Consider the following 12,927-nt stretch of genomic DNA (forward strand, 5'->3'; position numbering starts at 1 on the left):
TGGCACCTCCTGACCCTGTATTGGTTGAAGGTAACATGGAATATGAGGTAGAGAAAATACTGGATTCCCGTCTGGCTAGACGGAGACTCCAGTATTTGGTTAAGTGGAAGGGTTATGGTCAGGAGGATAATTCCTGGATCTCTCTGCCTCTGATATTCATGCCAAAAGATTGGTGCGTGCATTTCATCGGGCTCACCCTGATCGCCCTGGTGGCGTGGTTGAGGTTTCGGTGACCCCTCCTCAAGGGGGAGGTACTGTTGTGAGTTCATTTTCCCCTTCGTCACTGAGGTCTGGTGAACTCCCTATTCTGGTAAAGGAAGGTAATGAGCCTGATTATCAGGCACCTGAGTCTAATTAGGATGACTGGCTGAGTGGAGTCACGGACTGGATATTAGGCTGCCAATGCCCTTCTGCCCTGCGGGTGATTTCTCTGTGGACTTCTAGGACACCAATCTGATTCCTGCTCCTCTAAAGCTAAGTTTTCTGTTTTGCCTGTTAGCTTTTTTGTTTTGTTTTTTGTTTTCCTTGCTTTTCTGTATTCTGCCATTCCCTTCTGGGGTGAGCTGAATCTCCTTTTGCCTGTAGCTCTGTCTTCAGAATATTCCTGAGTACTGACATAGCTTTTTTGAAGCCTAGCGTCTTCAGGGCCTTTTTCACTGTCAGTTTGTTGGCTCTTATTTTCATAGGGTTTTTCACGGATTGCAGACAGCAGCCTTCCTGTCCTTTTCTATCTAAGTTAGCTTGGGCCCCGTCTTTGCTCAGTCTATCTTTCTGTCTGTGTTAGTATTTTCATCTTGCTTCACCGTCATTATATGTTGGGGGCTGCCTATTGCTTTGGGGTCTGCTCTGGGGCAGTTTAGATTTCCCCTTTCTTTCTTTAGGCCTATTTAATTCTCCGGCTGTGATCAAGGGGTCTAGGGCATCGTAGGAACCCCCCACGGCTACTGCTAGTTGTGTTGATAGGTTCAGGGGTCTGCAATCCGATAGCTGCCAACTTCTCTGGTTTTCTGGACTTAGCTAGCATTTCTGTTTTTGCCTCCTACGGTGACTCAATCATAACAGTGGACCCTGTGTCAGTGAGGGCGGGACATTTTCCAGAAGGTATCGTGGGTGCACAGTTTCTGTGATGACAAGACCAGAGTATTTCCTTCTCGCTGACACTGTGGTCCCTCCAGTGGAGAAGTGATGTTACAATGCTTGGTAATGTATAGTATGGATGCTTATATCTCTATGTACTATAATTCATAATAATTGTATGATTCACATGAAATTATTTAACAAAACAGGGTAATATTATATCTGCCATTCCATTAATTTGGTGTTTTATCATTTAAATTAATCATTGTATTATAAAATTGTGTCATATCCAAGTGGTGCCTTCTTTAAAGCCGTATCCGAACCTTATTGCTAAACAGTTGGCAATACAGATATATACTAGCGTTGCAGAGTTCTTAACACATAAAATGACACTGGTCAGATGTAAAAATTGGTTCTGGCACTAACGGGGGATGTGAACCTTCCCACCTCCTTGCTTTCTTTACATCTTCACCCTCATATTTTCTTTGATTGACAGCTATGACTTCATAGAATCAGAGAATGACGGAGATAGATGGAAAAGCAGGTGGGAAGGCGTTTGATCACACCATGATACACAGAGCGCCTGTATTTAGTTTGGACAGTCCTTCTGTAAAACTATTTCAGGCATTGCAGTTTAGTTCCAATTACTTTAATATGGGGAAATTGCAGTAAAAGGAAGCACAAGAAGACAGGAAGCTATAGCTTATTCAAGCAGCTGAACAGTTTGTACTTTTCAAAAAAGACCAACAAATTAGACGTCCCAGGTTACCCTTTTATTATCTTCTCAGGCATAGCTGTCAAACATTACTTTGAAAAGAGCTCACAGAATTACAAGAAGTGGGTTTTTATGTAGAAAACCTCAGTATCCTACTTGGGGTAATGTTAGTTCCTTCTGCTTGTCTCTGATAAGAGAATTGTCGCTAAGTATGGATGGCATTGGTTGGTGGATGACAAGTGACTTTTTCCTGGCTCCTAAATACTATGAGATACTATGTGTCTGTTGAAATCAAGAAGGACTCTTCCAATGTTAAACATGAAGTTTATAAGGAGCACCTTGCTTTCAGTGATCAGTAAGTTTTGGGGTCTTTTCTGTCATAATGTTTCAGGGTTTGAGGTAAAAATGCATGTTGTTCTATATGAGGTTAATTTTACATTCCGATAGATGGGACTAGTCATCACTTAAACATAATCTAGGTTTTGTTTTCATAAAAAAAATGCCAAAGCTTCTTGATGGGTGGTTTTCATTTGTAAGTAGAGTGCTTCAACTCACATCTGTTCATCATTCTTTTAGGTTTATTGTCATCAGCAGAAAGGTTGTGCTGTATAATGATATCACATACAAATACTTGAACGGAATGGGAAATCAAAGTATATTGTTATTTTCTTTTGATTTTGCCCTTGCATTCTAGCAAATGTAACATTTCTAGAGTAATGGTGAAATGGCTGTTTGAAACTTATCTTATTTTTGGATATGTTATAAATTGTTCTTGTGTCAATTTAGGATACATATATGTTAATGGGGGCAGTTATGCTGATTGCAAACATGTATAATAGGTGAGATGGAAAAAGGCTGATCCATATGAAAAATCTTCTAATACAAATAATACAATCTAGACCAGTTTTCCATTCTAGGGGGGCTTTCGTCTAAATCCACAGCTATGCCTCAGACAGAGCTTTTGACTTTAATTAGCCAAATTGAGTTCATAACTAGTGATGGGCGTGCACTAAAATGCTTGGGTGCTCGTTGCTCAGGTCGAGCAAATTGGAATGCTTGAGTACTCGACCCGAGCAACGAGCCCAATGCAATTCTATGGGAAACTCGGGCATTTTCTGCCCCCCCCCCGCGGTCTGCAGAGGGACTAGAAATTGCGAAAAACTATGAGAACAGTGTTCAATTGACATGGGAACAGCATGGGTAAGACTCCTGGAAGCATTTCTGACTCTCTGGTCACTACTGTGAGCAATGTTGTCAGAGCCTTACACCACTTTTCCAGACTCACAATAAAACATACAAAAACGAAACCAATGTGGATTTTCCTGGGAAATATGTTAAAGAACATCCTTTCCAAGGTAATGACTTGTACAGTTGTGGCCAAAAGTATTGACACCCCTGCAATTCTGTCAAATAATACTCAGTTTCTTCCTGAAAATGAGTGCAAACACAAATTCTTTGGTATTATTATCTTTATTTAATTTATCTTAAATGAAAAAACACAAAAGAGAATGAAGCAAAAAGCAAAACATTGATCATTTCACACAAAACTCCAAAAATGGGCCAGACAAAAGTATTGGCACCCTCAGCCTAATACTTGGTTGCACAACCTTTAGCCAAAATAACTGCGACCAACCGCTTCCGGTAACCATCAATGAGTTTCTTACAACGCTCTGCTGGAATTTTAGACCATTCTTCTTTGGCAAACTGCTCCAGGTCCCTGATATTTGAAGTGTGCCTTCTCCAAACTGCCATTTTTAGTTCTCTCCACAGGTGTTCTATGGGATTCAGGTCTGGACTCATTGCTGGCCACCTTAGAAGTCTCCAGTGCTTTCTCTAAAACCATTTTCTAGTGCTTTTTGAAGTGTGTTTTGGATAATTGTCCTACTGGAAGACCCATGACCTCTGAGGGAGATCCAGCTTTCTCACACTGGGCCCTACATTATGCTGCAAAATTTGTTGGTAGTCTTCAGACTTCATAAAGCCATGCACACGGTCAAGCAGTCCAGTGCCAGAGGCAGCAAAGCAATCCCAAAACATCAGGGAACCTCCGACATGTTTGACTGTAGGGACCGTGTTCTTTTTCTTTGAATGCCTCTTTTTTTTCTCTTGTAAACTCTATGTTGATGCCTTTGCCCAAAAAGCTCTACTTTTGTCTCATCTGACCAGAGAACATTCTTCCAAAACGTTTTAGGCTTTTTCAGGTAAGTTTTGGCAAACTCCAGCCTGCCTTTTTTATTTTTCGGGGTAAGAAGTTGGGTCTTCCTGGGTCTCCTACCATACAGTCCCTTTTCATTCAGATGCCGACGTATAGTACGGGTTGACACTGTTGTACCCTCGGACTGCAGGGCAGCTTGAACTTGTTTGGATGCTAGTCGAGGTTCTTTATCCAACATCCGCACAATCTTGCGTTGAACTCTCTTGTCAATTTTTCTTTTCCATCCACATCTAGGGAGGTTAGCCACAGTGCCATGGGCTTTAATCTTCTTGATGACACTGCGCACGGTAGACACAGGAACATTCAGGTCTTTGGAGATGGACTTGTAGCCTTGAGATTGCTCATGCTTCCTCACAATTTGGTTCCCAAGTCCTCAGACAGTTCTTTGGTCTTCTTTCTTTTCTCCATGCTCAATGTGGTACACACAAGGACACAGGACAGAGGTTGAGTCAATTTTAATCCATGACAGCTGGCTGCAAGTGTGATTTAGTTATTGCCAACACCTGTTAGGTGCCACAGGTAAGTTACGGGTGCTGTTAATTACACAAATTAGAGAAGCATCACGTGATTTTTCGAACAGTGCCAATACTTTTGTCCACCCACTTTTTTATGTTTGGTGTGGAATTATATCCAATTTGGCTTTAGGACAATTCTTTTTGCGTTTTTTCATTTAAGACAAATTAAATGAAGATAATAATAACAAAGAATTTGTGTTTGCAATCATTTTCAGGAAGAAACTGAGTATTATCTGACAGAATTGCAGGGGTGTCAATACTTTTGGCCACAACTGTATATAAGGCAAAATAAATAACCAAAAACAAAAATGCTCCTCCACACCTTGGGCTATGTTCACACGTAGCATTTTTGAACTTTAACATTGATTTCAAGCAAGACAAATGCATTCACTAGGAAGTGTCATTTTAAAATTTTACAACCTTATCTACCATGTGGTGTGTGATACATCATCAGACACATCCTGTTTCATTTATGAAGGAGGGACTCTGAAAGTCACAAAGCCTATTTTTATAGGGCCATCAGGCGGCCTTTACTATTAAAGGGCAAGCAGTCGTCCCTCACTATTCTTAGAGAGCCATCAGCTGGCTATGCTTTGTTGTTACCATTATTATACAGTGGGTCTCCTATACTGTTATTGTGTATGCAGTGAGTGGGAGGGCTGCCCAAAATTTGGATGCACCCCAATACCCCTTTTAAGAGACGCACAGGAGGGCCTCCTGAAAATAATTTGCCTATGCAGTGAATACAAGGGATGCAAAAATTTGGAGGCACTTCAAAGCCCCTTTGAAGAGATGTAGAGGAGGGCCTCATGAAAAAATGTTCCCATTATTAGGAAGTGGGTCTCCCATAGTGTTTGCCTATGCAGTGAATGCAAGGGCTGCCAAAAATTTGGAGGCACTCCAATGCCCCTTTGTAGAGACTTGAATGAGGGCCTCATTAAAAAAATTTCCCACCGCAAAAGAGCGGGTCTCCTATACATGTAATGCCCATGTATTAAGTGTATGGACTGACAAACATTTACACCTGGGGGTTATACATGAACATACTGTAGAACAAATTTTTGTTCAAGGGCATCATAAACACCCTTTCAAAAAATTATGTGGGTGCTGCATCACAGACCACGGTCACCCTGATGATATGGTGGTGGAGGATGAGGGTGAGGAGAAGGAGAAGGACAACAGCAAATAGCCAAAATCAGGAAGCGTATACCCATGTGTGGGTGTGAAGAGGTGCACGGGAATAGACCCCCAAAAAAAGACACTTGATTTGAGTTTATGTTACGCTGCTATCATTTGGTGGTGTTGAGAAGTCTGGCTCAATCCAGCCCTTGTTCATTTTTATAAGAGTCAGCCTGTCAGCATTTTCAGCAGACAGGCAGATGCACTTAAAAGTTATGATTCCACCAGCAGCACTAAAAACCCTCTCTGACAAAACGCTAGTGGCAGGGCAGGCCAGGACCTCCAAGGCTTAGTGAGTCAGTTCATGCTACGTGTCCAGCATGGATACTCAATAATTATAAGGCACAGAAGAATCACGGAGGACATTGATATGGTCATCAAGGTACTCCCTCCGCATCTTCCCAAACTTTGCACTCATTGTGAGAGTACCCCGTGCCTCAGGGTCTGTGCAATGCGAGGGTCTGAGAAAACTCTCCCAGAACTTTGACAGTGTTCCCTTGCCTCTACTGGATTGGCGTTGTGTCTCTCTCACCTGTACTCCTTGGTTGTCAAACGAACTGTGACCTTTGCCGCCAGCGTTTTCAGATGGGAATTATTTTTAGTAATTCCGCCACAAGGGCTTTCAGATACTGCCCCATTTTAGTAGACCTGTCTGCCTTGGGAATAAGAGATAGAAAGTTATCCTTGTAGCGTGGGTCTAGAAGTGTCACCAACCAGTAATGACTGTCACCCAACATTTTGAGAAAGCGAGAGTCATGAGAAAGGCAGCGTAACATAAACTCAGCCATGCGTGCCAGACTGCTAACAGGCAAGACTTCTGTGTCCTCACTAGTGTTGAGCTTTCCGATACCGCAAGTATCGGGTATCGGCCGATATTTGCTGTATCGGAATTCCGATACTGACTTCCGATAATTTTTTCATATCGGATACCGGAATCGGAAGTTCCCATAATGCTATCAGCCCGCTCGCTTTGATTCAGCCAATGGGATTCCTCAGAAGTGTGGGCACATCCTGTTAGGCATGTAGGCATGTTAACTATTGGCATGGCTGTGATTGGCTGCTGAAATGATGTCATGATGCACTATAAAAGCCACTGCCGCCGCCATTTCTGGTCACTCTGCTGTGAATTCAGGCTGCTGTTGAAGACTGTGAGGGACAGTTAGAAATAGCGATTCTCGAAACAATATTGTGCTTTACCCAGGCTACATAAACCACCACTGTAGCTTGCTTTTCCCTAGCAGCAGTGTTCACAGCTGTCTGCAAGGGCTGTGTGAGTGCAGCTCACGCTGTGGAGTGGGTCCTGCAGCCACGTCTGGTTGTAGACCGCCCAGCGTGCCTCACTGCTGCCTCATACATATTTTTCTTTTTGAGCTGCTTATTTTAAAAAAATTCTATCTAGTGTGCTTCCATCCGTATCCATATACGTTGGTTGCAAACACTAGTAGTAGACAGCGGAGCCTTTCTGCAGCCTGTCAGTGCTAGTGCCCACTTAGCTGCACTGTTCACGGCTGTCTGAGAGGTCTCTGTGTGTGAGTGCAGCTCACGCTGAGTAGTGTGCCCTGCAGCTACGTCTGGTTGTAGGCTGCTCAGCGTGCGTCACTGCCTCACACATATATTTCTTTAATTGCAGCTCATTTTTTCTTCTCCTATTAGTGTGCATCCATCCATATCCATCTACATTGGTTGGTTGCAAACACTATATAGGAGTAGATAGAGGAGCCTTTTTTCTGGCTTGTGCCCTTCAGCTGCAGCCAGATTAGTATTACCCAATTTTTTTGGAGCCTCATCTTTTGCATTGTAGGTTACCTGCCTGCATTGGAATAGCTCCAGAAAGTTGGTGATACTCTGACTTTCAAATCTTTGGTCACATCCTTTTAGTTTTTTTTTCCCCCCCAAAAAAACAACAAAGTTCACCAAACACTACATTTGAAAGTTGTGTAGGCCACATTAGCTCCCATTAAAGTGTAGTCAACACACACACTTCATAAAATTAGTGTTTCTTATGCCTGTAACCAGCTGTTCAGGAATAAGCACACTAAGGCCCCCCTTTGTACTTTTCTGCCGATCTTTCTCAGTCTAGCAAGATGAAGAAGGCAGGGAGTAAGGCACGTGGCCGTGGCCGTGGAGTTTCAGCAGGGAGAGGACATGGGGATTCTGCAGGGAGAGGACGTGGGGATTCTGCAGGGAGAGGACGTGGGGATTCTGTGCCTGCTGTTGGCACCAGTGAGTCAGCATCCCCCAGTTTTAGCAGGCAACAGTCCTTTATGCGCAGCTTTGTAGGACCTCACCGTACCCCACTGCTGCGGGAGGAACAAATTGAAGCCGTTGTCGGATGGATGGCAGCTAACGCATCGACTTCAATTACTTCCACATCCTCTCAGGGCCAGAGCACCGAAGAGCAACCATCTGTCTCTTCACCACCTGCCAAAGTGCCCAGGCAGTCAGAGACCCATGGACAGGAGCCATCACAGTCTCTACTTCTGTTCTCGGAATCTGTTGGTTTGGAAAGAGGGGGCCAGCCAAGCAGCATTCCAGAATGTGAAGAAGAGGGAGTATGCAGCGATGCGCAACTTCTTTGTCCCTCTGAATCTGAAGAGGCGCGTGGGCCAGTGCCTATGGTCAGCACACCTCAGTACGCATCAGATGATGACGAGACTCAGTTACCACTTTCTGGTGAGTACGGTGCTGGCGAGGCAACCCAGGAGAAGCAGGTGTTTGAAGAGGGGAGTGTAGATGATGAGGTCCTTGACCCATCATGGCGTGAGGAACAGGAAGGTGGTGGGAGCAGCTCTGAGGAAGAGATTCCCCGAACGGCCAAAACTGGAGGGAGAGGGAGGGGGCAGACTTGGTTGCCTGTAGCCTCCACTTCGGCACCCGTTAGGAGCATTCCACTTTCAAAAGGCAAAAAGGGCGCTCCCAAGACTTGCAGTGCGTGGTCCTTTTTTGACACAGTTGCAGATGACATTTGCTTTGTCAAATGCAAGCTGTGTCATCAGAGAGTCAAAAGAGGGAAAAATGTCAGCAACCTCAATACCACTAATATGTGGAAACATGTGCGGACCAAGCACGAGCTGGAGTTACACAGACACACTGAAGACGTAGGCCAACGTACAGCACCACCTACCACCTCTTCAGCTCGTGTTGGGGCCTCTTCCTCCAGCTCACACACAGCTGGTTCGGCTTCCTCACAGGATCTCCAAGGTAGAGCCTCTGGCACTGTTGTCCAGAGACCCTGTGACATTCCACCCACAGCACCACGTTCCCAGTCATCCTCACACTCCCAGGCCACTCGGCAGCCATCGGTAGCACAGGCATGGGAGAAAAGGCAGCCATACTCGGTAAACCATCCCCGAGCACAGGCTCTGAATGCTGGCATTGCCAAACTACTGGCCCTTGAAATGCTGTCATTCAGGCTGATGGAGACTGACACCTTCCGGGACTTCATGGCATTGGCAGTCCCACAATACACTGTGCCCAGCCGCTTTTATTTCAGCAGGCGAGCTGTCCCTGCCCTGCAGAAACATGTGGAGGCAAACATAAAACATGCGCTACTAAACGCCGTCAGTAGCAAGGTCCACCTGACCACCGATGCGTGGACCAGTAACCATGGACAGGGACGATACCTTTCCCTCACTGCCCATTGGGTCAATGTTGTGGAGCCAGGTACAGATCTGGAGAGTGGCGCTCTACGTGTTCTGCCAACTCCACGGATTGCAGGAATCCAGTCTATACACATTGACTCCTCCTCCTACTCCAGTTCCTCTGAAACAGTGCAGCAGGAGCCTGTTACGACCGCTATGAGCACAGCCGTGGCCAAATGTCAACAGGCCATACTGAAATGAATTTCATTGGGGAATCAAAGTCACACAGCGCAGGAGCTCTGGAATGCCATAAAGCAGGAGACCGACGTGTGGTTTCTGCCAGCGAATCTCCAGTTGGGCTTGGTAGTGTGTGACAATGGCCGAAATCTGGTGGCAGCTCTTGGCCTTGGCAACCTCACTCACATCCCATGTCTGGCACATGTGCTCAACTTGGTCGTGCAGAGCTTTCTGAGGGACTATCCGGATCTTGATGCACTGCTGCACAAGGTCCGCATAGAGTGCGCTCACTTGAGGCGTTCCAGCACGGCAAGATCGCGCCTTGCTGCTCTGCAGCGCCGATTACGCCTTCCGGAACATCGCATCATATGTGACCTACCCACCACGTGGAATTCAACGTTACATATGTTGGAGCGGTTGTGTGAGCAGCAGGCAGCAGTCATGGAGTACCAGCTGCATCAGGCGCAAACAAGTCGCAATGTGCGCCGGTCACACTTCAGCACCACTGAGTGGGCCTCTATGAAGGACATCTGCCTCGATTTGGGTGCCTTCGATGATTCCACGTGGATGGCGAGTGCAGATGATGCACTAGTCAGCATGACTGTCCCCCTTATCTGCATGCTTCAAAAAACACTGCAAGCACTAAGGGATGAGGTTTTGGAAGAGGTGGAGGATGAGGAGTCCCAAATGCCATCTGCTTCTGGACAGTCTGCGCTACGTGCTTCCTCACAAAGGCCTAGGCAGGGGACACTTTGTGAGGAGGATGAGGAGGAGTCGATGGAGGAGGAAGACATCTCTCCACAGGAGGGAGGTACACAAAGCTCTAGTCAGTATGTACAGCGAGGGTGGGGTGATGCAGAGCAGGCAGAGATCACGCCTCAAGCAGGGGACAGCGGTTCTTTGGCAGTTGGGAGTCTGCAGCACATGGTTGACTTCATGCTGCAGTGCCTGAGAAACGACCGCCGCATCGCCCACATTCTCTACACGGCTGATTATTGGGTGTACACCCTCCTAGATCCTCGCTACCGGGACAACTTGCAAACCCTCATACCAACGTAGAACCGGGAGCATAAACTGCGGGAGTACCAAGACACACTGGTGCAGTCCATCATGTTTTCCATTCCACCTGACAGCAGTGGTGCACTGCTAGTGCTTTACAAAGCACCTCTGTGCGTCGACCCAGTGGAGGAAACTCTGCACAAAGAGGTAGCAGAGATAGCGCCTCAGCACAAGGCAAGACCACTATGGCCTAAATGTGGCAGTTTTGTGTGTCCGCCATAATTGTCTACACCATCACTGACGGCTCCAGTCAGCAGGAGGCAACATTTCAGATAGTGACAGACTACATGTCTTGCCCTGTGAGTGTACTCCCAGATGGCTCTTCCCCATTCAAGTTTTGGGTCTCTAAGCTGGATACATGGCCAGAGCTTAGCCAGTATGCATTGGAGGTGCTGGCTTGCCCTGCTGCCAGTGTATTATCGGAACGCGTCTTTAGTGCCGCAGGTGGTGTACTAACAGACCGTCGCATGCGACTTTCTTCCAATAACGTCGACCGGCTTACTTTTCTGAAAATGAACAAGGCCTGGATCTCCACAGAATTTGCCAGTCCTCTTCCAGACTAAATAATTGGTTGGCAACTGTATCCGGGTCTCCTGTTGTGTTCATGTTTCTACCACCTGAATTATAATCCCTGGGTTTCAACACAGCCAGTTGTTGCTCAGATGTGTCGTCTGCACATAGAAAAACACTAGCTCCTGTGTTAGTGGGGTTCAGTAACGCCAGCTGCTCCCCTGCTGTGTGGGCGGCAAAGTCTCCCGCTCCATCCACATTCAAACTACTACATTCCCATTACTAGTAGTGTGAATGAGGACAGAGCAGGAGACCTTGCCGGACACACATCAGGGGATCAACTGACGGGACTGAGCCCAAGTAACACAGGAACAAGTGTGGATTGTGCTGACGCCACTTCAGAGCTGTCACTGGCAGGGTTGGAGGCCAGGGGAAATACTAGAGACAGTGGAGCCAGAGGCCATAGTGGAGCACGGTTACAATCAGTTGTAGTCTACTACCTCTATAAAACGTGCTGCAAGTTGGCCTCAGCCAGCTCCATGCCTCATCCTGGGCTCCATCAACGTCAGTTGGTGTTCAGAAGTGCCGTCTTCACAGAGAAAAACACACTAGCTCCTGTGTTAGTGGGGTTCAGTAATGCCAGCTGTTCCCCTGCTGTGTAGACGGCAAAGTCTCCTGCTGCCTCCACATGCCAACACCATCAGGCCTCAGCCTGCTCCATGCCTCATCCTGGGCTCCAACAACACCAGTTGGTGTTCAGAAGTGCCGTCTCCGCAGAGAAAAACACTCTAGCTCCTGTGTCAGTGGGGTTCAGTAATGCCAGCTGTTCCCCTGCTGTGTAGACGGCAAAGTCTCCTGCTGCCTCCACATGCAAACTACTACAGGTTTGTAACTTTGGTCAACTTAGGCCTCTGGCTCCACTGTCTCTAGTATTTCCCCTGGCCAACAACCACGCCAGTTACAGCTGTGAAGTGGCGTCTGCACAATCCACACTTGTTCCTGAGTTACTGTGGCTCAGTCCCGTCAGTTGATCCCCTGATGTGTGTCCGGCAAGGTCTCTTTCTCTGTCCACATTCACATTACTAGTAGTGTGAATGAGGACTGAGCAGGAGAGCTTGCCAGACACACATCAGGGGATCAACAGATGGGACTGAGCCACAGTTACACAGGAACAAGTGTGGATTGTGCTGACGCCACTTCAGAGCTGTCACTGGCGGGGTTGGAGGCCAGGGGAAAAACTAGAGACAGTGGAGCCGGAGGCCATAGTGGAGCACGGTTACAATCAGTTGTAGTCTACTACCTCTATAAAACGTGCTGCAAGTTGGCCTCAGCCAGCTCCATGCCTCATCCTGGGCTCCAACAACGTCAGTTGGTGTTCAGAAGTGCCGTCTTCACAGAGAAAAACACACTAGCTCCTGTGTTAGTGGGGTTCAGTAATGCCAGCTGTTCCCCTGCTGTGTAGACGGCAAAGTCTCCTGCTGCCTCCACATGCCAACACCATCAGGCCTCAGCCTGCTCCATGCCTCATCCTGGGCTCCAACAACACCAGTTGGTGTTCAGAAGTGCCGTCTCCGCAGAGAAAAACACTCTAGCTCCTGTGTCAGTGGGGTTCAGTAATGCCAGCTGTTCCCCTGCTGTGTAGACGGCAAAGTCTCCTGCTGCCTCCACATGCAAACTACTACAGGTTTGTAACTTTGGTCAACTTAGGCCTCTGGCTCCACTGTCTCTAGTTTTTCCCCTGGCCAACAACCACGCCAGTTACAGCTGTGAAGTGGCGTCTGCACAATCCACACTTGTTCCTGAGTTACTGTGGCTCAGTCCCGTCAGTTGATCCCCTGA

General features: G+C 46.8%; 1 protein-coding gene across 1 annotated transcript in view; it reads left to right on the forward strand.

Moving 5' to 3' along the window:
• Positions 1–2,088: 2,088 nt before the first annotated feature.
• Positions 2,089–12,927, forward strand: part of LOC141073594 (matrix metalloproteinase-9-like) — a 77,699-nt gene continuing 66,860 nt past the window's right edge. The window contains exon 1 of the mRNA XM_073560882.1: positions 2,089–2,147. Within this exon, the coding sequence (XP_073416983.1) occupies positions 2,102–2,147 (46 nt within the window). The 5' untranslated portion in view covers positions 2,089–2,101. The remainder of the gene's footprint in view (positions 2,148–12,927) is intronic.

The sequence above is a fragment of the Dendrobates tinctorius genome, unplaced genomic scaffold (assembly GCF_039654945.1).
Source record: "Dendrobates tinctorius isolate UK_male_01 unplaced genomic scaffold, ASM3965494v1 ptg000308l, whole genome shotgun sequence".
Taxonomy (NCBI): domain Eukaryota; kingdom Metazoa; phylum Chordata; class Amphibia; order Anura; family Dendrobatidae; genus Dendrobates; species Dendrobates tinctorius.